This window comes from Hypanus sabinus, chromosome 19 (genome assembly GCF_030144855.1).
Source record: "Hypanus sabinus isolate sHypSab1 chromosome 19, sHypSab1.hap1, whole genome shotgun sequence".
NCBI lineage: Eukaryota > Metazoa > Chordata > Chondrichthyes > Myliobatiformes > Dasyatidae > Hypanus > Hypanus sabinus.
This window is the reverse complement of record NC_082724.1, coordinates 29,339,850-29,366,571: the sequence shown is the minus strand read 5'-3', so window position 1 is coordinate 29,366,571 and position 26,722 is coordinate 29,339,850. Positions and strand designations below refer to the sequence as shown.

Here is a 26,722-nt window from a genome sequence, read left to right as displayed (position 1 = left end):
AAAGCTTCCCAATCCTCTATCTTCCCACTAGCTCTGGCTTCCTTGTATGCCCTCTCTTCTGCTTTTACTTTGGCTCTGACTTCACTTGTCAGCCACAGTAGTGTCCTCCTTCCATTCAAAAATTTCTTCTTATTTGGAATATATCTGTCTTGCACTTCCCTCATATTATTTTGCAGAAACTCCAGCCATTGCTGCTCTGCTGTCCTTCCTGCTAGTGTCCCTTTCCAGTCAACCTTGGCATTGCAATTGCCTTTATTCCACTGAAATACCGACACATTGGAATTTAGTTTCTCCTTCTCAAGTTTCAAAGTGAACTCGATCATATTGTGATTACTGTTTCCCAAGGATCCCTTAACCTTAAGCTCTCTTATCACCTCTGGATCATTGCACAACACCCAATCCAACACAGCCAATCCCCTAGCGGGCTCGACAACAAGCTGTTCTAAAAAGCCATCCTTGAGACATTCTGCAAATTCTCTCTCTTGAGGTCCAGTACTGGCCTGCTTTTCCCCATCCACTTTCATGTTAAAGTCCCCAACGATTATCATGACATTGCTCTTCTGACATACCTTTTTTATCTCCTGCTGCAATTTGTAATCCACATCCCAACTGCTCTTTGGAGGCCTGTATACAACTGCCATTAGGGTCCTTTTACCCTTGTCATTTCTTAACTCAACCCATAGAGACTCTACACCTTCTGATCCTATGTCATCCCTTTCTAATACACAGTGCCACACTACCTCCTCTGCCTACTAACCTATCTTTCTGATACACCATATATACTTGGATGCTCAACTCCCAATGGCAGCCATCCTTTAGCCAAGTTTCAGAGATAGCCACAAAGTCATACACAGCCAATCTGTAGCTAAACTTCAAAATCATCCATTTTCTTTCTTATGCTGTGTGCATTCAAATACAACACTTTCATTTCAGGTATTTGTTGCTTACTGTTTTAACTGCACCACACCTCTATTGCCCTGTAACTCATCCCATTGGCTGTGTTTATGCCTTATCTCCTGCCTGTCTTTTCTATAATCTCTGTTGCACGCTATCTTTGATTTATTTCTGTTTTCCCCTACCTCAGTACTATCACTCCGGTTCCCATCCTCTTGCTAAATTAGTTTGAACCCTCCTAACAGCTCTGGTAAACTGGCCTGCTAGGATATTGGACCCCTTTGTAACCCGCCCTCTTTGTACAGGTCATACCTCCCCCAGAAGTTGCCCAGATGATCCAGGAACCCGAAGCCCTGACCACTACACCAGTCTTTCAGCAACACAATAATATGCCTGATCTTCCTATTCTTGCTCTCGTTAGCAAGTGGCACAGGCAGCAATCCTGAGATGACTCCCCTGGAAGTCCTGCTTTACAGCTTCCTACCCAACTCACTGAATTCTCTCTTCAGGAGCTCCCTTCTTTCTCTGCCTATGTCATTGGTACCAATGTGTACTGAGACTTCCGGCTTTTCACCTTCTCCCTTCAGAATACTCTGCACCTGATCCGAGACATCTCGTACCCTGGCACCTGGGAGGCAACACACCATGTGGGTATCTCTAGCAGGCTGCTCCCCTCACTATTTCCCTATGACTACCAACAGAAGGCAACTAAAAATGTAATGAGAGAAAAGATTAAATATGAAGGTAAGTTAGAAAATAATATTAAAACTTTTTTAGATATTATAAAGAGTAAAAGTGAAGCGAGAGTGGATTTCAGACTGCTGGAATATGATGCTAGAGAAGTAGTAATAGGGGACAAAGAAATGGTGGATGAACTTATTAAGTATTTTGCATCAGTCTTCATTGTGGAAGACCAAGCAGTTTGCCAGAAATTCAAAGGTGTAGGGGGCAGAAGTGAGTGTAGCTGCTATTAATAAGGGGAGGGTACTTGGGAAGCTGAAAGGTCTGAAGACAGATAAGTCACCTGGATCAGATGGAGTGTTCTATACAAGGTAGTTGAAGAGATTGTGGAGTGTGGATCCCCTCCCCCACCCCTCTCCCCTTCCCACAATTCCCTCTCCCCGCCCCAGCCACCTCTCCCTCCCCAGATCCCCACCCCCTCTTCCCTCTACCTCTCCCCACCCCTCCTCTCCCTCCCCAGATCTCCCACCCCCTCTTCCCTCTACCTCTCCCCACCCCCTCCTCTCCCCGCCCCAGCCGCCTCTCCCTCCCCAGTTCTCCCACCCCCTCTACCTCTCCCTCCCCAGATCCCTCACCCCCTCTTCCCTCTACCTCTCCCCACCCCCTCCTCTCCCCGCCCCAGCCACCTCTCCCTCCCCAGATCTCCCACCCCCTCTTCCCTCTACCTCTCCCCACCCCCTCCTCTCCCCGCCCCAGCCGCCTCTCCCTCCCCAGTTCTCCCACCCCCTCTACCTCTCCCCGCCCCAGCCACCTCTCCCTCCCCAGATCTCCCACCCCCTCTTCCCTCTACCTCTCCCCACCCCCTCCTCTCCCCGCCCCAGCCACCTCTCCCTCCCCAGTTCTCCCACCCCCTCTACCTCTCCCCGCCCCAGCCACCTCTCCCTCCCCAGATCTCCCACCCCGTCTTCCCTCTACCTCTCCCCACCCCCTCCTCTCCCCGCCCCAGCCACCTCTCCCACCCCCTCTTCCCTCTACCTCTCCCCACCCCTCCTCTCCCCGCCCCAGCCACCTCTCCCTCCCCAGATCTCCCACCCCCTCTTCCCTCTACCTCTCCCCACCCCCTCCTCTCCCCGCCCCAGCCACCTCTCCCTCCCCAGATCTCCCACCCCCTCTTCCCTCTACCTCTCCCCACCCCTCCTCTCCCCGCCCCAGCCACCTCTCCCTCCCCAGATCCCTCACCCCCTCTTCCCTCTACCCCTCCCCACCCCCTCCTCTCCCCGCCCCAGCCACCTCAGACCCCCCCACCTCCTCCTCCACCCCACCCCTCTGCACCCCCCAGGCAACCCCCCCGTTCCAAACAAACCCCTCCCACTCGCGCTTGTCCTCAAACCCACTCCCCAGTCGCTGCCGCGCTGCATTCTGGGCCGCCAGCATGTCGGTGACGGACGGTAAGGATCTCGCTCCCTCCGCGGCTCAAACCACTGAACATTGACTGTGTGCTTGTGTCCTTTGCTTTCGTTCTTCCTCCGCTCTCATGCTGACCATTTGCTGTCACTTTGTTTCAGACTTGGCCCGGTTGCGGCCTTGGGCTCTATTTCAGGTCCGAGCACCCGCAGGCCCATTGCTGTGCCGTGTGAGCCGAGCCGAGCTAAGCGGGCTCCCTTCGGCTTTAGGAGCTCTGTTCCTCGGTGTGGGTTTACTGAGCCCCGGCGCTCCCGGTTATTGGGCAGTGGGAAATGGTATTTGAGCAGGTCAGGCCGTCGCTGACCTTTGTACTCTGCTGTCTTTGATCAAAACGACATCATTAAACGCAAGACTTTAAATAAATGGATCTGTCCAAACAAATAGGTTTCTGAAGATGAAGAAACCGAATTCCCAAAAGCAGTTTTAGTATTTCCAATCACTTCTAGATTTGGTAGCTGAGAGGAATAGGATGAATGAGACTAAAGAAAGAGTGAAGGAGTTGACTAATAGATTGAGAGGCAAGATTATTTATTGATGATTAGTTTCATAAATTAATGTTCTCTCTCTCTCTCTCTCTCCCCCCGTCTTGTTTTACGGCGGTTGGCACCCAGCTTAATGGTGCATTACCGCCAAAATAAATTAATGTTAGTCTTATCTAGCATTGATATTGGAATTAGGTTTGTTATCACTGAAATTTGTTTTGTGGCAGCAGTACAGTATACCACATAAAAATATGCTATAAATTATAGTAATTATATATATATATATATATATATATATATATATATATATAGTGGTTTTTGGTTAATTAAGCCATTGGTTGATTGGGTCAGGCGCTTATTCGTGACAAATCTTAAAGAATAAAAACTAATTGAGAAAATAGCCAGGATTCCCTTTGTTTATTTGGGACAGTATGCTGCTTAAGTGGGACAGGAGAATTGCCGAACAGTTTCTAGCTAGCATCACAAACTAGAAAATCTGCAGATGATGGAAATCCATGCCACACACACAAAATACTAGAGGAACTCCACTATCTTGTGTGTGTTGCTCTAACTAGCATCAGTTATGTGAACTTGTGTGGAGTCATTTGTGTGTGTTTGTGTTCAAAAAGCAAGATTTTTATCACTGATAGTTGGCAAGAAATAAGCCATTTCAAGCATTCGGGCTTGGAGATGCCAGAAACAGCCAAGGAGTGGAAAATTAAACCATCAAATTACTTCAACAAGTTAGAAATTATGAAGAATTTGAAGCTGTTGACAATCTTCTTGAATTTATATTTGGAGGATGCAATCATCAAAAGCATTGTATGAAGGCAGTCCAATATCTGCACTAGATGCATTAGTTTTGTTCATGTACAGTCTATTAAAACAACATAGCAGCATGTTGGTTATCCGATGTTTTTAGCAATGACAGTGAAAACTCTGCAGGAGAATTTTTAAAGCAGGTAGGTTGTTGCACAGGGGCAGTTCCATTCTCTCAACCTCGGAAGTTTGGGTCCAGTGGTATGAGTAGTTGTCATAAACTAAGGTCTTCCATGGATGCAGGAATTCCTCAGTGCATAATCTTGCCCTTTGCTCTCCAGGAAGTGTTGCCAAACTGCTTTCTTGACTGTTGTACCTCACTGTTATCTGCCAGTCTGTGGGAGCTGACTTCACATACTAGAGCAGGCATGACTACCGGTATTCTCACCTGTTTTAGCCCGCCCTTTGAAGCTGTTTATATTTTATATATTTATACACTATTTTATATACGGTGGATTCCAGTTAATTGGACAAATCAGGACAGCTTCAGTGTAAAAATAGAACAAAAATAGTGAGGTAGTGTTCATAGGTTCATGAATCATTCAGAAATTTTATGGCAGAGAGGAAGAAGCTGTTTCTGAAACACTGAATGTACGTCTTCGTGCTTTTGTATGTCCAAATCTCTTTATGGTATTTGTGAGAAGTTACATATTCAATTGCTTCAGATGTACCATGGTGAGCATTCTAACTGGCTGCATTGCCATCTGGTGTGGTTGGGCCCAAAGGCTTTTCCAGTTTAAAAATTTTCCATCTGGTGTGGTTAGGCACAGGATCAGAAAAAGGTGCAGAGGTGTGCAGACTCACTCGGCTCCATCATGGGCACTAGCCTTTCTAGTATTGACAACATCCTCAAACGTGATGCGTCCATCATTAAGAGCCCTCATCAACCAGGATGTGCCCTCTTATTACTACCATCAGTAAGGAGGCACAGGAGCCTGAAGACACACATTTTAGGAACAGTTTTTTCCCCTCCTTACTTTCAGATTTCTGAATGGATAGTGAACAAACACATGAACACTCCCTTATTACTTTTGCTGTCTTTTTGCATTGCTTAATTTGTATGTATTTTTTATTGGAATTAGTTTTTTAATATATTGTACTATACTGCTGCTGAAAACAAAATGTTTCACAACAAATGTCAGTGATATTTAACCTGATTTTAATTCTGCTGCTGTGGAGGTTAGTGCCCATTATAGAACCGGCTGCAGCTTTTTCTGTTCCTGTCATTGGCTCCTCCGTAACAGACAGTAATGCAACTAGTTAGAATGCCTGTACGGGACACCTGTAGAGCTTTGGTGACATACCAAATCTCCTCAACCTCCTAAAGAAATATGGTAGCTGGTGTTCCTCCTTCATCAATATATTGGGCCCAAGATCTTCAGAGATGCTGACAGCCAGGAACTTGAAACTGCTCACCCTTTCCACTGCTGACTCCTTGATGAAGACTTTTTCCTCAACTTCCTCTCCCTGAATTCCACAATTAATTCCTTGCTCTTATTGACGTAAAGTGCGAAGTTGTTTTTTCGTGATACCACTTAACCAGCTGATCTATTTCTCCTCCTGTATGTCTCCTTGTCGCCATCTGAGATTCTGCCAACAACAATTGTGTCATTCAGCAAATTTATAGATGGCAATTGTCGAGCCACGCAGTCATGGGTGTGAGAGGGTACAACAGCAGGCTAAGCTTGTATCCTTGTGATATGTCTGTGTTGATGGAGATGTTATTTCAGATCCACACTGACTGTGGTCTGATGTGGAAGACAGAGGGAGGTACAGAAGACCAGATATTGAAGCTTAGTGGTTAGTACTGTGGGGATGCTGGTATTGGAAGCTGAGCTGGTTATCAATAAACAATAGCCTGATGTAGGTATTGCCATTGTCCAGGTAGCCCAAGTCCGCGTGGCGATCCAATGAGATCCTAGCTGTAACCCTATTATGGCAATTGGCAAATTGTGAAGTTAGAAAGGGGAAATATCTGTTTGTTTGATATCCAGTTCTTAAAGCAGCAATTCTGACCATTCCAAGCCTCTCCCTGAAGCTGAACCATACTGTTCAGTGCCTAAATATAACTTGTGCTTTTTCCTTGGTTAAAGAAGAAGGTCAATGTGCCAATAATTTGCTTTACAGCCATATCTACTTGTGATACCACTTTCAAGGAATTATGCATTTGTATTCCTGGATCCCACTGTTCTACTATACTTTTCTTTGCCTGCTATGTAAGACTTGCCTTAGAATGTCTCTCCAAAATGTATCAACTCACATTTTTCTGCATTGAATTTCATCTGCCATTTTTCAGCCTATTTTTGCAGCTGATCCAGATCCCACTGCAAGCTTTGATATCCTTCCTCACTGTGCACTACATCCCCAATCTTGGTGTCATCCAGGAAATTGCTGATCTAGTTCTTTACGTTGTCGCCCAGATTGTTGATGTAGACGATAAACAACAGACCTAGCACAGATCCCTGTGGCATCGCTAGTCACAAGCCTCCAGTCAGAGAGGCAACCATCTACTACCACTCTCTGGCTTCCCCTGTGAAGCCAATGTCAAGTTCTGTTTACTCTTTCATCCTGAATGCCATGCGATTGAATTTTATAGACCAGACTCCCATGCAGGACTGTGTCAAATGCCTTACTAAAGTCCATGTAGATTATATCCATTGACTTTCCTTTAATAACTTTCCAGATAACCTGCTTGAAAATATCTTTAAGAATGGTTACAATAGTCGTATGACATACAAAGCCAGTTAACTACCCCTATTAAACCCTTGTCTGTCCAAATTCTTATATATCTGGTTCCTTGGAATACCTTTCAATATTTTACCCACTTGGGTTGGCTGGCCTATCATTTCCCAGCTTATTCTTAAAGCCTTTCTTGAACAACAGAACAAAATTTGGTATCCTCCAGTCCTCTAGCCTATCACCCATTACTAAGGATGATCTCTTCCAGGGCCCCTACAATTTCTGCACTTACCTCCTACAAGGTCAGCTTGTCAGGCCCTGGGGAGTTATCCACCCTGATTTGCCTCAAGATAGCAAACACCTCTTCTGTAATCTGTGTATGGTTCATGACCTCACTGCTAATTTACCTCAGTTCTATAGACTTTGTCTGTCTCCTGAATAAATACAGATGTAAAAAAACCCATTTCAGATCTCCCCATCTCTTTCTGTTCCATGCATAGCTGATTTTCAGGCGGATCAATTATGTCCCTTGCTATTCAGTCCTATCTTTCTCTGTAACTGTCTTGCTATAATGGAATTTTGATCACCAGATCCAAAGTGCTTCCCTACGCTTCTTTCACCTGCCATGTACTGTGCTTTCGCTATATATGAAGGAAGCTTTCCTGAACATAATTGAGAAGCTCTATTCCTTCCAGTCCTTTTACAATAAGGGAGTCCTAATCAATACGTGGAAAGTTAAAATCACTACTATCACAACCTTAGTCTTGCAACTATCTGCTATCTCTCTACATATTTGCTCCCCTAAATCCTGCTGACTATTTGGTGGTCTATAATATAGTCCCATTAACATCATCATCCATTTCTTAGTGCTCAGTTCCACCCATATAGTCTCAGTAGTTGAGCCTTTGTTTGTCCCATCTGAGCACTGCTTTGATATTTTCCCTGACCTGTAATGCTGCTACTCCTGCTTTGATATAGACACAACTCAGAATATTATTATAAATCATGCTCAAAAGTTCAATTTCTTTCTCTGTAGGTAGGCTTAACATCATCTTCCTCTTTTGCGTTATTTTTTGAATTTGCTTTGAGTTAGCAATGCATTTTAAATAAATATGCCACAATTTGAAATATTACATCAGGATTTTTGTATGAAAATGATGTCATAAATCTGTATTGAGCAATCACTTTAATAAAGAAAAGTTATTAATGATTTTAAATGCATTAACTGAAATTACTCCTATTAAATTTAAATGCATTAACTGAATTTACTCCTATTAAATTGGATGATGCATTAAATTTAACACTAAATAGAACCATGGTGATTAGAATACAAGTATGTTATATTTTCTCCATAAAATGATCCAATTGTAGATGAAGTTATACGCAAACGGCTTCTGATTGATGGAGATGGTGCTGGTGATGATCGGCGTATTAACCTGCTTCTGAAGAGCTTCATTAAATGGTGTAATTCTGGATCGCAGGAGGAGGGGTAAGTCATTGGTTTTAATTAAGTTGAATATTCTATCTGTTGATGGTGAAAGGATTACGTATGAAAAGGTTGTAATATGTTAGGTACAACTTGTGTAATTTTTTGATTAATATGGAGTATCTAATCATATTTTTAAATAATTAAATGTATCCTTTTAATTACATTTCTAGTTTGTTTTATGTCTACTGAATAAGATTTACAACTGGACTTTTTTCAAGATATAATAATACATTCTAGTAGTATATATAGTAGTACCTTCTTCTGTAGTATGTAGAGCCAAAGTACAATTCCTTTTTTACTGAGTCAAATGTGATTGGATTTAGATTTGGTAGCATGGAAGCATTTCAACTAGCACTACAAATATGGTCAAATCATGAAATTGATCAAAAGCAAGAGTGCAAGTGTGTTACAAAACATTAATACAGGACTGACTTTGTTCCCAGTGCTGCCAGGATAAATTTATCCGCTAGGCAGTAGAGACAAGAGAGGCTGTAGGGGAGAGGGAGATAGTCCCAGATTTTCTGAATTGGGTGTTGAAATACTGATGAATCAGAGGCATATGTCACAGATTCTTTATCATAGATAAAGGCCCTTCGGCACAACTTGCCAACCCAGATGTCTATCTAAACTGGTCCCATTTGCCTGTGTTGGGCCCAAATCCCTCCAAAATCAAATTATTTGATTTGTAATTGTACTTGTCTCCTCTGGCAGCACTTTCCATTTACACACCACAACTGTATGACAAAACTTGTCTCTCAGATTCCCTTCAAATCTTTCCCTTATCCCTTGCTGTTAGTTTTAAACTGTGCTTATCCATACTCCACATAATTTTCAAAATAATCAACCTTCAGTGTCTATTGCTGTAAGGGAAAAAACGTCCTAACCTGTCTAATTTCTGCTATGCTTCAAGCACTCCAGACAAGGCAATGTCCTTGTGAATCTTTTCTGCACCAAGTTTAATCACATTCTTCTTTTAGCATGGCAACCAGTAACTTCAAAACTCCAAATGAGGTCTTACCAATGTTTTGTTCAACTGTTATATGATATCCCATTTCTTTTACTCAGTACTATGGCTAATGAAGGCAAGTGTGCCAGCTATTTTTATTACCACTCTGTCTAACTGTGTTACCACTTTCTGGGAGCTAGGTACTAGCACCCCTGTTCAGTAACAGTATCCAGGGTCCTATCAATCATTGTGCATATTCTGGTGTAATTTAACTTCCCAGGTGCTCAATTTTCACTTGTCTGAGTTAAATTCTATCTGCCATTCCATTGTCTACTTTCCCAATTGATCAATATCCTTTTGGAACTTTAGACAACTTTTGTCAATGTACCATCAATTTTGGTGTCATTTGCAAACTTACTGATCGTTTCACTTGCATTCTCATCCAAACTGTTAATATATATAACATGGAGCAGTTAATGATCCCTATGGCTTCCATTGGTCAAAGGCCTTCAGTTTGATTAAGAACCCTCCACTGCTGCAGTCCTGTCTCCTGCACCATACCAATTTTGTATCCATTTGATTAACTCACCCCATGTGACCCCATTATAACACATCCCTTGTGTTATAACCTAGACCACACGACCTTGGTACTACAAGCAATTTCAATGTCAAGGTGAGCTACAGCCCACTGAAAGTACTACTCTATCATATAGACATACTTAATCTCTGTTGGGGCTAAAAAGATGAAAAGGTAGCATATCTAATATAGTGCATTACATCCTGCCAAGCGAGACATGATAATCCTCTTCTTCGTGGGCAGTGGAGCTACTTAGCTGCAGTTGCAAGAAAAAGTTTGTGAACCCTTGTTTTTAATACCTTGTAGATCCTCTTTTAGCAGCAATAACCTCCATCAAACTTTTCCTGTAGCTGCTGATCAGACTTGCACTATGGCAAGGAGGAAGTTTAGACCATTCTTCCGTAGAAAACTGTTTCAGTTCATCAATATTTCTGGGATACTTGCAATGAACAGCCCTCTTCAGGTTATGCCACAGCATCTCAGTTGGGTTAAGGTCTGGATTTTGACTTGGTTATTTCAAAACACACATGTTCTTTTTATACAATTCTGTTGATGATTTACTCTTGTGTTTCGGATCATTGTCTTGTGTCATCTAACTTCTATTAGAGCTTCAAATGACTGTCCACTACCCTGAAATTCTCCTGTAAAATGTCGTGATACAATTTTGAATTCATTGTTCCCTCAACGATTGCAAGCTGTCCAGGCCTTGAGGCAGCGAAGTAGCCCCAACCATGATGCTCCTTCCACCATGCTTCACAGTGGGATGAAGTATTGGTGTTTGGAAGAAGGGTGTACAGTACCCTTTTTCCTCCAAACATAGCGGTGTGCATTTCTGCCAAAAAGTTAAACTTTTGTCTCATTTGTCCACAGAACGTGATCTCAGGAGCATTCAGGTAGTCTTTTGCAAACTTGAAATGTGCAGCAATGCTTATTTTGGAGAACAGTAGTTTCCTCTGTGGTGTCCTTATTGGACACACGAACAGAAACTTTAAATTTAGCAAGTTCTAGAGGTTTCTGCAGGTCCTTTGCTGTTACCCTTAGGTTCTTTTTCACCTCCTTCAGTGTTGCACCTTGTGCTTTTGGTGTGATCTTAGCAGGATGCCCACTCCTATGGAGAGTAGCAACAGTACTGAGTTTCTTCCGTTTGTAGACAATTTCTCTTACTGTGGATGATGAACACTCAGGTCTTTAGAAGTGCTTTTGTAGCCTTTTGCAATCTCTACAATTCTTCTTCCAAGGTCCTCTGAAAGTTGCTTTGATCGAGGCATGAACAGTTCTTTCATGAGAAGAGGAGGCTATTTGTGACTTTGTGTGTCTCTTTGGTCAGGGCATCTCTACAATCCACACCTCCAGTCTCATTGATTGGAACACCTGACTCCAAATAGCTTTTGTAGAAGGCATTACCCCAGAGGTTCACATACTTTTTTGAACCTAGACTGTGATTGTTTAAATGGTGTATTCAGTCTTGATAAGAAGTAAAATTGATTGTGTGTTATTAGATTAGGCAGATTGTGTTTGCCTATTATCATGACTTAAATGAAGATCAGACCATATTTTATGAATAATTAATGCAGAACACCAGGTAACTGAAGAAGGTTCACAAACCTTTTCTAGCAACTCTATATACCAGGAACCAGTGGGCTCTGGCCTGGCATGAGAGGTGGGGAATCTGGGACCCACCAGTTGGAGGTGGGTGAATGTGTTGAACATGGGATCGTGTGAAGTGTCTTATTGAATGAGAAAGTTTCTTGATCTTCAATTTTGCTGCACTGGAACAGTGTATGATCCACAGGACAAAAAGGGCAATAGATCTGGTGAATATTTAGTAACTCAAAGCTCATGGCCATTCCTGTTAGATTGCAGATTAGTCATAGTCATGCAGCGTGAAAATAAGCCCTTCAGCCAAATTGTTTAAGCCAACTGAATTACTCATGTGATAGTCCCATCTGCTTGTGCTTGGCCCATTGCCCTCTAAACCCTTTCCTATTCATATATTTATCTAGATGGCTTTTAAATGTTGCTAATGTGCTTTTCTCAAGCACTGTTTTGGGCAACTCATTCCAAATATGCTTCACTTTTTTTTTAAATGAAAGAAGTTATCGCTGATTTCTCTTTGAAATCTCATACCTCTGATCGCACACCTATGCCCTCTTGTTTTTAGCACCCCCTTCCTTGGGAAAAAGATTATTGTTGTGGCTACATGGCTCCCAACACATAGCTGGAATCGTAGATTTACCTCATCAACAAGCCACAGCAGACCATGAGTCACAGCTAGCTAACTTCATAGAAAGTAAGTTAGTCTTGTGAGACCGTGGATTTGTGCCTTGGAAGGTTTCCAGGGCGCAGGCCTGGGCAGGGTTGTATGGGAGACCAGCAGTTGCCCATGCTGGAAGCCTTCCCCTCTTCACGCCACCGATGTTGTCCAAGGGAAAGGCATTAGGACCCAAGCAGCTTGGCACCAGTGTCGTCGCAGAGCAATGTGTTAAGTGTCTTGCTCAAGGACACAACACGCTGCCTCAGCTGAGGCTCGAACCAGTGACCTTCAGATCACTAGACCGATGTCTTATCCACGAGGCCACGTGCCAACACTCATAGAAAGTAAGTCCATATCATTCCTGCCCTATGTGCTGTCAGGCTGTTTAACTATTTCTAATTGTCTCTGATTTCCATGCTTCTTGAAGATATTTGAAAATCCAGCGTGTCTGCTGTATGCTTTACAGCTTGTTGGCCACCAACGTCCTGTAAAAGATAATTTACCATTGTTATAAAGGACATGAAAATGAACTATGTATATTTTATTGCATAATGCAAAATGGGTTCCTTAATATGATACTAAGGTAGGAGGTGTATGATACTAAGGTAGGAGGTGTTGTGGATAATGAGGTGGATTTTCAAAGCTTGCAGGGAGATTTATGCCGGTTAGAAGAATGGGCTGAACGTTGGCAGATGGAGTTTAATGCTGAGAAGTGTGAGGTTCTACATTTTGGCAGGAATAATCCAAATAGAACATACAGAGTAAATGGTAGGGCATTGAGGAATGCAGAGGAACAGAGAGATCTAGGAATAACTGTGCATAGTTCCCTGAAAGTGGAGTCTCATGTAGATAGGGTGGTGAAGAGGGCTTTTGGAACGCTGGCCTTTATAAATCAAGGCATTGAGTACAGAAGTTGGGACGTAATGCTAAAGTTGTACAAGGCATTGGTAAGGCCAAATTTGGAATATTGTGTGCAGTTCTGGTCACCGAATTATAGGAAAGATATCAATAAATTAGAGAGAGTGCAGAGACGATTTACTAGGATGTTACCTGGGTTTCAGCAATTAAGTTACAGAGAAAGGTTGAACAAGTTAGGTCTCTATTCATTGGAACGTAGAAGGTTGAGGGGGGATTTGATCGAGGTATTTAAAATTTTGAGAGGGATAGATAGAGTTGACGTGAACAGGCTGTTTCCGTTGAGAGTAGGGGAGATTCAAACTAGAGGACATGATTTGAGAGTTAGGGGGCAGAAGTTTAAGGGAAACATGAGGGGGTATTTCTTTACTCAAAGAGTGATAGCTGTGTGGAATGAGCTTCCTGTAGAAGTAGTAGAGGCCAGTTCAGTTGTGTCATTTAAGGTAAAATTGGATAGGTATATGGACAGGAAAGGAGTGGAGGGTTATGGGCTGAGTGCGGGTAGGTGGGACTAGGTGAGATTAAGGGTTCGGCACGGACTAGGAGGGCCAAGATGGCCTGTTTCCGTGCTGTGATTGTTATATGGTTATATTGTCATAGCTGGTGGTGGGGGTGTGGGTCAGGTTGTGGGGATAATGCTCCCAAGCCCAGCTCCTGGACTTTATGTGTGGCTTAGTTACTAAGTTTGGCGGAACCGTTTTTACTGACCCGAGAAGGGGCAAAGGCGGGTTACTGGTGCATTAAAGTCAGTCACTTTGGGCATATGGGGCTCATCAGTCATGGCTGTAGCTCATCAGAGAAAAGGAAAGCTCTGATCTCAAATGTCCACTGCCTTTCAGCTATATCCACTCATGAGAAAGGCTTTGGGAGTAAACCCTGAGGAAAAATCCAGAGTTGGACTTCTTAAGCAGTCCTAATTTGAGTTCAACACTTACTGGCACCTCCTGTGACGCCACTGGTGCCAAACTGTATTGGTCTGTGTCGTTTGTTTGGATTCATCAGCTGTATGGAGAGGGGGAGCCTGCTGTATGGGCAACAGCTTGTTTTCTATATTGTTCTGCCCTGGCTTGTTTATCAACTACAACAGCTAAGATTCACCATCCGTGATTGACCCTAACCAATAGGGGCCATCAAAATGCAAAAAAGTATTATTGCAAGTTATCCATCATTCTGCTTTCCAATCCCCAACATACAACTTCCAGCATACAATTTCCAAGAATTACAATAATTGAATTGAATTGACGTTATTTCTTACATCCTTTACCTACGTGAGGAGTAAAAATCTTTACGTTATATATAAAGGTTTTTGAATTGCTTGTTTTATAATGGATTCCAGTATTTGTCTATTTGATATCAGGTCCTGATTCTGGCTTTTATTAAATTAAAATTAAACTATTTTGCACTTGAACATTCTTGTTTTGAAATTGGCTTTGTGATAATTTTTGGACCTCATTCCACTACAAATATATTATGTTGGAGATATACAGTGGATTCCAGTTAATTAGGCTGTCAGTTACTCAAGGCAGCCATAAAGTCTTAAAGAACAAAAATGGAACAGAGAAGAAGTCAGTCTGACACAGTGGTATCAAGTAAACAACCTCTCCCTCAATGTCGCAAAAACAAAGGAGCTAGTTGTGGACTACAGGAGGAATGGAGACAGGCTAACCCCTACTGACGTCAATGAATCTGGGCTGAAGAGGGTGAACAGCTTTAAGTTCCTCGGCATACGCATCACCGAGGATTTCATGTGATCTGTACATACCAGCTGTGTGGTGAGAAAAGCACAACAGTGCCTCTTTCACCTCAGACGGTTGAAGAAGTTTGGTATGGGCCCCCAGATCCTACGAACTTTCTACAGAGGCACAATTGAGAGGATCCTGACTGGCTGCATCATTACCTGGTATGGGAATTGTACTTCTCTCAAACGTAGGACTCTGCAGAGAGTGGTGCAGACAGCCCAGTGCATCTGTAGATGTGAACTTCCCATTATTCAGGACATTTACAAAGACAGGTGCATAAAAAGGGCCTAAAGGGTCATTGGGGACCCGAATCACCCCAACCACAAACTGTTCCAACTGCTACCATCCAGGAAACAATACCGCAGCATAAAAGCCAGGGCCAGCAGGCTCGGGGACAGCTTCTTCCACCAGGCCATCAGACTGCTTAAGTCATGCTGATACAATTGTATTTCTATGTAATATTGACTGTCCAGTTGTACATAATATTTATTATAAATGCACATTTAGACAGAGACGTAACATGAAGAGTTTTACTCACATATATGAAGGATATAAGTAATAAAGTCAATTCAATTCAGCTAATTGAAAAATAGCCAGGATTCTCTTTGTTTATTAGAGACATTATGCAGCTTAATTGGGACAGGAGTCTGTTGCTGAACAGTTTCTAACCAGTGTTAGTGGTGTGCACTTTTGTTGCAGTTAGACTCTACACCGTACTTAAAGCAAATAGCTTTTAAATTGAGTCAGTTGCATGTGTTTTTCTTCAAATAGCAGTGATTTTTGACACTTATTTGGCAAAAAGTAAGCAGTAAGAGAATTCAGAACTGTTCGCTCACTTTTGTTCCATGCATTCAAGCTTGGAGATGTCAGGAATGAAAATGAAATTTTCCCTACAAGTTAGGAACAACAGAGAGTTTGAAGTAATTGACAATGATCTTGAATCTTACAATGAAAATGAAGATTTGGAGGATACAATCATCAAAAGCATTATATGAAGGCTGCCCATTATCTGCACCAGGAGTTTGCACTAATTTTGTTCATTCACAGTCAATCAAAAGAACATGGCAGCATACACTGGAGAAATTTGTCTGTCGGTGACTATTAAGAATGAATACACAGTTTTATAGTACTGTAGTGGTTTTGGTAGTTTTCTAATTTGTTCTGTATTTCTTTTAAATGCATAATTAGTTACTTAGCTAAGTGATAGTGGGCCTTCCTTTTACACTTTTTTGACTGTTACCATGAAACTTTGCCCAGTTGAGGCTGCTACTTAAGCGGGCCAAAATGTACTGGTACTGATGTGTCCCAGTTAACAAGATTACAGTATATTTTATTTAAACATAGTATTTTAATTCTATAATTTAGAGTTTATCATTATGGTTAACCTGCAGGGATGGAACATAATGCAAGTAAAAGCTATTTCTTTGCATTGGTAGCTGTTGCATAATTGAAGTGACAATGTCAGCAAGGCAAAGTGCCAGTATTGTGACTGGGGTATAAGCACATTGGAAATAATGCATGGGGTTATTCAGTCCAAGCAGGTCCACCTAAGTGTTTATGACCCATTTGAGCCACCTACTCTTTTTCCTCATTAACGACAATTTATTTGTGGTTTTGTATTGTTTATTTTTTTTTCACTGGAGAGTTTAACCTTATTTTTTGCTGATGTGGTGAGTTCTTTTTACTAGGTAGCTCAAGGGGTTATTTATTGATGCAGTTGTATAAGACACTGGTGAGGCCATGTTTGGAATATTGGGAAAGAGTGCAGATGAGATTAATGAGGAACTGAGTTATGGTGAGAGGTTGAGCTGGTGGGGATCTTTTCTCATTGGGGTGAAGGAGAAGAGGGATGATTTTACAGAAGTGTATAAAATCATGCAGAGTACACATAGGGTCAATGCCTCTTTTTTTCCCAGGGTTGGGAAACCAGAACTAGAAGGCATGAGTTTAGCGAATGAGGAAGGTAGTAGTTCCTTACTGATGCCATCAGGAAGAAGGTACAGGACCTCAAAACCACCAGGTTCAGGAGAAATTACTACCACTCAAAAATCAGGCTCTTGAAACAGAGGGGATAACTTCACCCAGCTTCTCTTACCCCATCACTGAAATTTTCCCACAATCAATGGACTTACTTTCAAGAACTCTTCATCTCACATTGTTGATATTTACTGCTTATTTATTATTATTATTATTATTATTATTATTATTATTTCTTCTTTTTGTATTTGCACCGTTCGATGTCTTGTGCAGTCTGGTTGAATGTCCTAGTTGGACGGTCTTTCATTGATACTTATGGTTATTCTGTAGATTTATTAGCTCACAAGAAAATTAATTTCAGGGTTGTATGTGGTGACATATATGAACTTTGAGGAGGGGAAAGATTTAATATGAACTAGAGGGTGGTCAGTCTGTGGAATGAGGTGCATGCACAAGTAGTTAAGGTAGGTACGTTACCAACATTTAAAAGGTACTTGGGTGGGTACATGGATAGGAAAGGTTTAGAGCAGGTGTTCCCAACCTGAGGGGCCACAGGCACCTTGGTTAATGGTAGAGGCCCATGGCATTTAAAAAAAGGTGGAGACCCCTGGGTTAGAGGACTATGAGCCAAACATAGACATATAGAACTAGCTTAGATGGGAATATTGATTAGCAATGTCCAAATGGATTAAGAGGCCTTTTTCCATGCCCTTGACTCCATAAACTGTAGCACCATTTATTGGCAGTCTATTCTGTTATGATCAACATCACAATGCATAGTCATAACCTTGTCTTAATTCCACCTTATCTAAGTTTACCATAAAAAAAACACAAACCCTGTGCATTTTTCCCCTTTCCCAAGCAAACTTTACACCATCACTGTAGCCATGGGCTGACTCTTTACTGGTTAAGCTGTTGTTTTTTTCTTGTTTTGTTTGCTTAGTTGCTCACTAATAAACGTAATGAGTAAGAGAGAACTTCATTTTGGTTTTATAGTTGGAAGTTTTACCTAGAGTGAAATGTGTGCAGTTAGCCTTTGGGAATTCCAGTGACGGTTGCAGCTATGAGTTTTGAAACATTTTATAGTAGCTGATTGTGAAAAAAATTAAGTTTTTTTCTCTTTCCTATCTTTCAGGTACAGTCAACATCAGCGAATGCTTGGCACATTGGGCCAGTGTGAGTTTTCTATGGGAAAAACATTACTTGTGTATGATATGAACTTGAGGGAAATGCTCAACTATGAGAAAATATCTAAAGACATTGGTAAGAAAAAGAAATAAAGTAGTAAAGTAATAAGCATATTTGTGTTAAATATTTAATACATTTAATATACAATGTTTAGTCAATGCTTGGAAATATAAGTTTGTGATGTTCGAAACAACATCTGTCATATTTAGAGCAGTATTTTAGAGCAATGGAATTATTTTTGCTTTGTATGAAATAATTTTAAAGCAGGATCAGTGTTCAGTCAGTCAGTCACAGTTGTGACGCTGATGCATGCACAGAAATGGGAAGAATACAGATTCTAAATTTGAGGTGTTGAATGTTTGGGAACAGTGCTGATCATCAAGTATGTAGGGACTCGATGCAGAACTGATATGTTCTGTATCCGGATGGCATTGGCGATTATATGGTGACATTCTGCTGGCAGCTAATAAAACTACTAATTATTCTACTAAATTTATTTTTTCTGGTCTAATTTCACTGTAATCCACAGCCTGTGATTTTCCTTTGGGAGTTGAGCTTTTGAACTGTCTGAACGATCTGGTGTTTTGCAGTATCCTGAAGGAGTTGGTGAACTGGACTCTCAAGAGTGCAGGTTGTGCGGGGCCAGGGCTCGAGAGCAAAAAGCAAACTGATTTAAGCGATGAGCCAGATTAAAAAGATTAAATTGAGGCCAAGAGGGGAGGATAAACCAGTGTTCAGCTCACTAGTTCGTATCTGACAGGATCCCCTACCTGAGGCCATCTGGCTTGCCTGCGTCTGACCCAACTACCTCTCCTCTTGCTGCTACCATTGGGTGCAAGATGCTGGAGTCTTGACTGGCTACATTCGCCTCAGTCCTGAATTGGCTCCACGGCTGTGGACTCGCTTTCAGAGACTCTAGAGTTCAAGTCCTGTATGTTATTTGTTCACTTTTTTATTGTTTGCACAATTTGTTCTTTTTCTAACATTGGATGCTTGATGATCTTTGTTGTATGGGGTTTTTCGTGGATTCTATTTTGTTTCTTAAATTTGTGGCTGCCTGTAAGAAGATGAATCTCAACTTTGTATATGATATATACTTTGATAATAAATCTGAGAGAATGGGATGAATTGAAGTTTATGGAGGACTGTGATCAGGAAGCTATTGCGCAATGTTTTATGGTCCTGATTGGAATGAGAAAGACGCAAGTGAGAGGAGTAGTAACCATTAACCTGAGAAGGGTAGAGGTCAGCAACAGGACTGGAAACAAGCAGTCGTTTGTGAAAGATGGGATCTAGTGCTGGAAGCTTGGCCTGATGCTGAGACTTGGGTTGGGGTTTCAAAAAGTGTGATTCAAAGATAGGATTAGAACAGAAGAAAGGATTAATCCATGAAATTACAACCAGATCAAGAATAATTTTTTTTTTTTTAGTTTTATCTGGAGGAGACATTCAGTTTGTCCATGGCTAACTGGCTGATGAAATTGATGCTCCTTATAGGATAGGTGGAGAAATTTTGTGAATGCCATCTGTATAGACCAGGAGCGGCATTTAAAAGGAAAAGATGGCTGAGGTGAGAATGTGGTGATGGAAGGAAATAGCATCTGGAGAAATTAGTAGACTGGCAATTTAAAAGTAGTTAAAGTTATTGATGAATAATAGGAGATCAATATTGGATAAAGACAGCAGAAGTTACGATGTCAAAAACTGCACAGATACCACAAAAGGACGTGGCACCTTACTAATAGAAATTACTATTTGTGACTTTTGCTAAAGGAGTTTGAGTGTTGTCACGGCCAGTGGAGGTATTTGAATATTGAGTTGTAAGAAAATTATACAGAGATCAAGATATGGCAATACAATCAAGACCTTGGTTGGGATAGTGAGGTTAGGAGCAAAAGTTTGTTCTGAAAACTAATGTCTATTTGTAAGACCAGAAACACAACATTCATGGCTTGTTGACATTCATTGTCAGCTCACCCTTAAAGCACAACTACCTGTGCAAAGTACCAAAGCACTGTTAAAAGATTTGAAGATTCAAAAGTACTTTTATTATCGAAGTATGTATGCAGTATCAAACCCTGCGATTCGTCTTCTCACAGACAGCCGTAAAACAAAGAAAACCATGGAACCTGTTCAAAGAAATATACCAGCCCCCACGCACACAGAAAAAAACAAATTGAGCAACTAGCACAAAAAACACGGGGAAAACACAAAACACTAACCCTCAAAGTCATCAAAAGAGTTCAGACATATTTAGCTCAGCCCAGGGTAAGCAGTATTTTGAGGGAGAAGATACGATTTTGTGGGAGTATTAGGAAGGAAGAGAATGGATGTTGGTATATAATAGTCATTTATTCTGTAAACTCAAAATGGAATTTTCAGACATGTATGCATAATGATGATCAGTATTGTCTATTATTCATTACAACACTAAAACTTTCTCTGTAAAATGTGATCTTGCATGCCTCAGGATTGTATAGTTAGTGGAGGCTCAAAGCAAGTGCTAAGAAGTTTTAAGAAAATACCCTGCCAACAAGTCTGCCATGTCCTAATACTTTATAGTTAAACAGTAACCATTTTCAATGTATTATAACCTTGACTGTCATGGAAGTAATTCTTCTGTGAGCAAATTATGCTGATGAAATATTTGCTTTGATGCTTACCAAGGAAATTGTATTTTTCAGAAAGTAACATTTCAGCTGCTCATGACAAGATTTCAGAATGTAAAAAACAGATTCAACAAGCAAAGCGAATTCGAAAAAATCGGCAAGGTAATATTTATTATTTAAAAATTGTGCTAATGGTCTAATGCTACTAAATGGGAATATTCCCAGGGCTAACGTAACACGTCAATATTATAGTAACTTTTCAGAATGTGTTGGATCTTGCTGAATAAATATGGCAAAACTGCTACTGATGTTTAGGAGTCAAGACAGCTATAGCACAGAAGTAATCTCTTCAGAACACTAATACTACTATTCAAGCACCCATTTCAGCATGTTTAAAATAAAGTTTGCAGGTGACACCAAGGTTGGGGGCATAGTGGACAGTGACGAAGGCTATTAAAGTTTGCAGAGTGATCTTGACCAACTGGGAAAATGGGCTGAAAAATGGCAGATGGAATTTAATGCAGATAAGTGTGAGGAGTTCCACGTTGGCAGGACAAACCAGGGTAGGACATAACACAGTGGATGGGGGTGCACTGAGGAATACAGGAGAACAAAGGGACCTGGGAATGCAAACCTATAATTCCTGGAAAGTGGCATCACAGGTGGTTTTCTTCAGAAAGAGAGATTTTTGGAATATTGGCCTTCATAAATTGGAGCATTGAGTATAGGAGTCAGGATGTTATGTGGAAGGTGTGGAATACTTTAGTGAGCCCAGATTTGGAGTATTGTGTGTTGTTTTGGTCACCTACCAATGGAAAAGATATCAAAGGATTGAAGGAGTGCAGAGAAAATTTACAATGATGTTGTTGGGACTTGGCTACCTGAATTCATAGGAAAGGTTGAATAGGTTAGCACTTTATTCTCTGGAGTGCAATGAGAATGAGGTGATATAGAGGTAGGCAAAATTATCAGTATAGATTTGGTAAATGCAAGCAGATTTTCCCTCAAAGTTGAATTTATTCATCAAAATTTAAGTATAGGAATCAATTTTGATATAGGCATTGTTTTTTGCAATATAAATCATTGTATATCTTGGTTTAATTTTGTTTTCTATTTTTGAAGTTATGTAAATCATAATGTATAAATGAAAAGTAACAGGAAAAGAACTTATGTTGTAAGACAGTTAATTGACAATTTTATCAAAGCTGTAAGTGGACTGTAATTAAGCTTGAGCTATTTCAGTGCTATTGTTTCAAAAAAAAAATTTCCTACATTAAATGCTATATTAACTGAATTTGTATTGTTTACTCCATCAAAGAAGAAACACTCAAGTAAAGCCACCATTGAACACAACTTACATTTAGAATAATTTGGCAACTTACATTTTTTTTGGTTGAGAAATACTTGGGTATATCCAATTAACCAGCTCTCCCTGGGTTCCATACAATCTGACCTTCCAGAGCAGTCTACCATGTTGAATCTTATTTGAAGGTCTTGCTGAAGTCCACATAAACTATGCCTACAACCCTGCCCTCATCAATTTTCTTGGTCACTTCATTAAAATGAAGTTCATAAGATATCATCTCCCTTGACAAAGCCATGCCGACTACCCCTGATCAATCTGTCTTTCCTGATGTATGTATATCTTATCCCTCAGCATGCTGTCCAGTAACTCAGCAACATACCTACCATATGTATTAGATTTAGCACTTCTTAAGTAAACACATGTTTGCTACTCTGTCTACTGGCACCTCATCTTTGGCTCACAATGATGCAATTACATATTTCAGTAGGGCTTCCACAATTTCTTCTCTAGCCTCCCACAGTGTTCTTGGATAAACCTGCTCAGATCCTGGGAATTTGTCTACCTTCATACCTTTTTAAAGAGAAAGTCAAGCACCTCCTCTACTATAAAGCACCACTATAAATGTGGACTATCCCTGAGGATTTACTACTTACTTCTCCTAGCTCTGAAATCTTAACTTCTTTCTCCGTGGAGCTGCTCACACAGCCATTTGTACAGAAGTTGCAATATTGATGTGAAGTAGAAGTAACACATCAAAGCAACTAACCAGAGTGCAGCCTCTTGAATTTGTGACATACCTGCTGTGATATACACTCAGTGGCCACATTGTTAGGTATAAGAGTAGAAATGGATGTGGTCTCCTGCTGCTGTAGCACATCCACTTCAAGGTTTGATTGATGTACATCCAGAGATGCTCTTCTTCACATCACTGTTGTAAGACATGATTATTTGAGTTACTGTTGTCTTCCTGTCAGCTGAACTAGTCTAGCCATCCTCCACTGACCTCTCTCATTAACAAGGCATTTTCGCCCACAGAACTGCTGCTCACTGGAAGTTGTTCTGTTTTCACACCATTTTCTGTACACTTTAAGGACTGTGAAAATCCCAGATCATCAGTTTCTGAGATACTCAAATCAACAATCAAACCACAGTCAAGGTCACTTAGATCAAATTTCTTTCTCTACTCTGTTTGGTTTGAACAACTGAACCTCCTGACCATGTCTGCATGCTTTTATGCATTGAGTTGCTGCCATGTGATTGATTAGATATTGGCATTAACAAGCAGATGTAAAGTGGCCAATGAGTGTATTCTGAGTTTTGACATTGAGATGGTCTCTATTTTCAGGTTTCTGTTTAATTTATTTACACCTTCCATTTACATCCCATTCTAGCCAATGTCTATCTAGTCATGCTTATAGTCACAGTTTTTAATCATCCTTTTGTCATTGCTGAGTTTTGAATTAGAATTGGGCTTTTAAAAATTTTAAATTTATTCACAGTTGGATCAGCTGTAAGTCTACCTTTATTTTTCTCTGGTTTTATAGCGTTGCTTTTAAGTATGTTTTCATTTTTTATGTTTACAGAATACGATGCATTGGCAAAAGTGATCCAGCAACATCCTGATAGACATGAAACTTTACAGTAAGTGACTAACGTCTCTGTATATTTGACAGACAATTGGAAAGTAGCAAAAGTTCTTGCATTTTGCTAGGTGGAACGTGTATGAGCTCGCCAGCATTTGCTCTTCCTTAGTGATGGGTAGCAAAATAATCATTGGCTAATGTTGCAGACCGATAGTTCCACTAATTTACCATTGTGCAGATGTGGAGCTGTCACATGCATTGATCACCGCACAATGACATTAATCAAAGAGTGTAATCAAGGATGGAACGAGGAGACAAGTGCAGGTTGAAAGAGTAAAGTTGAGGGGGAAAAATACAAAATAAGTTCTATATCATAGAATTAATTTCTTCTGACTTTTAAAAGAAAACACTATCAAAATTATTTGAAATATGTTGAATATTTTATTTCCTGATTCAATCTCTAGGCAATTGGAGGCCCTGGGTAAAGAACTTGAACATCTTTCCCATATTAAAGAGAGTGTTGAAGATAAGGTAATATTAATCTCTGAGAAGGATTATGGATTTAAAAAAAAATTTCATTCAAACTAGCACTTCTAACTTCAATTTTTTTTAATGCTAGCTTGAATTAAGAAGAAAACAGTTCCATGTTCTACTCAGCACAATACATGAGCTACAGCAAACACTAGAAGGTAAGTTATCACCTGTGTATGCAAAGGAATTTGAACAATGCATTATAGATCTTGCCATATGATGCCTGGCAGCAAAAGGATTATTTAGTTTGGGTGTATATGTTCTGTGTTTAACAAATTTACTCTGTATCCATTGCACATAGTGCAATGTAGTGCAGTGAGCAAGTACCTAAAACCTTCAGAAAACACTCTCAGATGTCTTTGGCCCATAAGTAGCATCCAAACAAATAACAATGAATGTACTGAACCTTGTTAATTCTTGCTCCATAAAAAGAAATTTGGATGATGATTATAACAAGGTACTGACCCAGCTGATATAATGTATTTGGTTTTAGAGCTGCTTCATTGATGTCTGAAAGTTTCATTCAGTGTGAGAATTGTGCATTAAAAGTAGTAGTTTTTCCAAAGAGTGCAGGACTAGGAAGAGTACATAGAACTAGTAATGTTAGGTATCCAAGATGATTGGTCTCTGATAAATATCACTGGTAAGAAATGGTCTTGAAGTAGGTGGTAAGTACGAGGTAAAATGCTTTGGTCATCATCCATAAGCTGCATAACATGCCTATGTGCGTGGTTGCAAATTTCAGATGAAGTGAATGAACATACTGTGTAAAACAAGGATGTATATAATACATTTTGAGCTGATTCCACCCAGTTTCTCAGGTGCAAGGATTACAACAGTTCTTAGTGTTACTTGTTTCGTTGGTCTGAATTGACTTTGATTTTCTTAGTACTTAATAGATTGCATTAATATGGGGTTTAATAATAGCGCTCCATTTTGACATCAATCTGATCCCTGCCTTTTGCTTCTTTAGTCTCTCTATTGCTGGAATGAATATTTTGTGACTAGGCCAAATTGAAATTGGCCTATGGCCAGTTGGGCACCTCAGTAGAGTAGTGGCCAGTGAGAGGCTTTTACAGCTCAGGGCATTGGAGTTCATTTCTGACATTGTCTCTAAGGAGTTTGTGCATTCCTCCCCGTGAACTCCTGGGCTTCTTCTGGGTGCTCTGGTTTCTTCCCACGTGCCAAAGACGTACCAGTTAGAAAGTTAGTTGGTCATTATAAATTGCACTCTGATTAGGCTAGGGTTAAATAGGGTGGGTTACTGGGTGATGCAACTTTTTACACTGGAAGGGTCTTCTGTACTGTTTCTCTAAATAAATAAATCAGAAAAATTAGAAAGAGAATAGCAGTTATAATTTAGTCACAAGTGAGTGTCTTCTACACTTTTTCATAGAATACCCATACTCTCAAGAAGTTTATTGAAAGCTGAATCCTATTTCAGCAGCAACACCATAGAAAGGATTTAGTCATACACTGTATCCTGTCTTGTACTCTGCATTGGGACTACTGCAATTTTATACAAAGATACTGGCCTTCTATTGTGATACAAGTTTAATTCATTAAGCTACATCTATATATAGAATAGTGTTTTGCTGTCCCTACCAGGCACCATGGCTGCAATCAACCACATGTGAGGTGCGATGAGCAAGATCAACTGAACTTGCTTCAAGCAGTAATACAGAAAGTAACATGTCTGTTTATACTAATACAGGTGATGAAAAATTGTCAGAAGGTGAGGACTCGCCAGAGACAAGAATGGAGATTCAAAATGGACAGTAGTGGAACTGCCGTTGAGAGATTCTATATTCTAATAAAATGTTACTTTATAATAGAGGAAACATTTCATGTGAAACATTCAATTCCTACCCTATAATTCCAAATGCTTTTTATGTCCAGGTAGGAAAAGAAAAGCTCAATTTGTTTACTTATAAAATATTTTTGAAACTAAATGTTTACTGGAGGAACCAATATGAAATTTGTGTGCTATTCATCTTTCTAATTTGTATTATAAAATATTGGAAAAGAAAGCTGGGAAGATGAGGTCAGTGGGGATGAATTAATTATTTCTAGTAAGTTGGAAAAAAAATTGGAATTTTCCAAATGAAAAGCCTCCTTTCTATTTTTTATAAAGCAAAAGATCCAATAATTATGTTTTTTTGTTTTCTAAGTAAACCTGTCTTGAACCAAAAGTTGAACCATTTGAAAGTTTATTTGCAGAAATTAATAGCTGCTTTCGAGCAATAGTATTTTTCTCTTCCTTGTTGAATTTACAGTTTTTCTAATGTGATATCTGATAAGGTGACTGTTCTACTTCAAACATTTTGTGCTGTTACGATATTCAGTAATAAAAGTCATACATTGTAAAAGCAGAATTTGCTTTGTCCTTTGTTTCTCTGTACTCTTCTTTGTGAAATTTAAAACTAAAGATAAGACCATTAGATGGTGTGCAGAATTGGTGGCCTGTCTGGCTCCTCTGCACTTGTATTGTTCTAACAATAACTCCATTGTATGTCATTTTATAAGCATTAGTAAAATGACTTGAATCAGTTTATATATGTGAATACGATAGACTGGCATGTGGTAGTG

The 26,722-nt window shown here is 40.3% G+C and overlaps 1 protein-coding gene across 1 annotated transcript; it reads left to right on the top strand.

The window, feature by feature from the left end:
* Positions 1-2,868: 2,868 nt before the first annotated feature.
* On the top strand, positions 2,869-26,519 carry thoc7 (THO complex 7). The gene is made up of 8 exons (XM_059944260.1): positions 2,869-3,023; positions 8,391-8,508; positions 18,052-18,179; positions 20,789-20,875; positions 23,603-23,660; positions 24,067-24,133; positions 24,222-24,291; positions 25,848-26,519. The coding sequence occupies exons 1-8, from the start codon at positions 3,008-3,010 to the stop codon at positions 25,913-25,915; spliced, it is 612 nt and encodes a 203-aa protein (XP_059800243.1). The 5' UTR covers positions 2,869-3,007; the 3' UTR covers positions 25,916-26,519.
* The last annotated feature ends 203 nt before the right edge of the window (positions 26,520-26,722 follow it).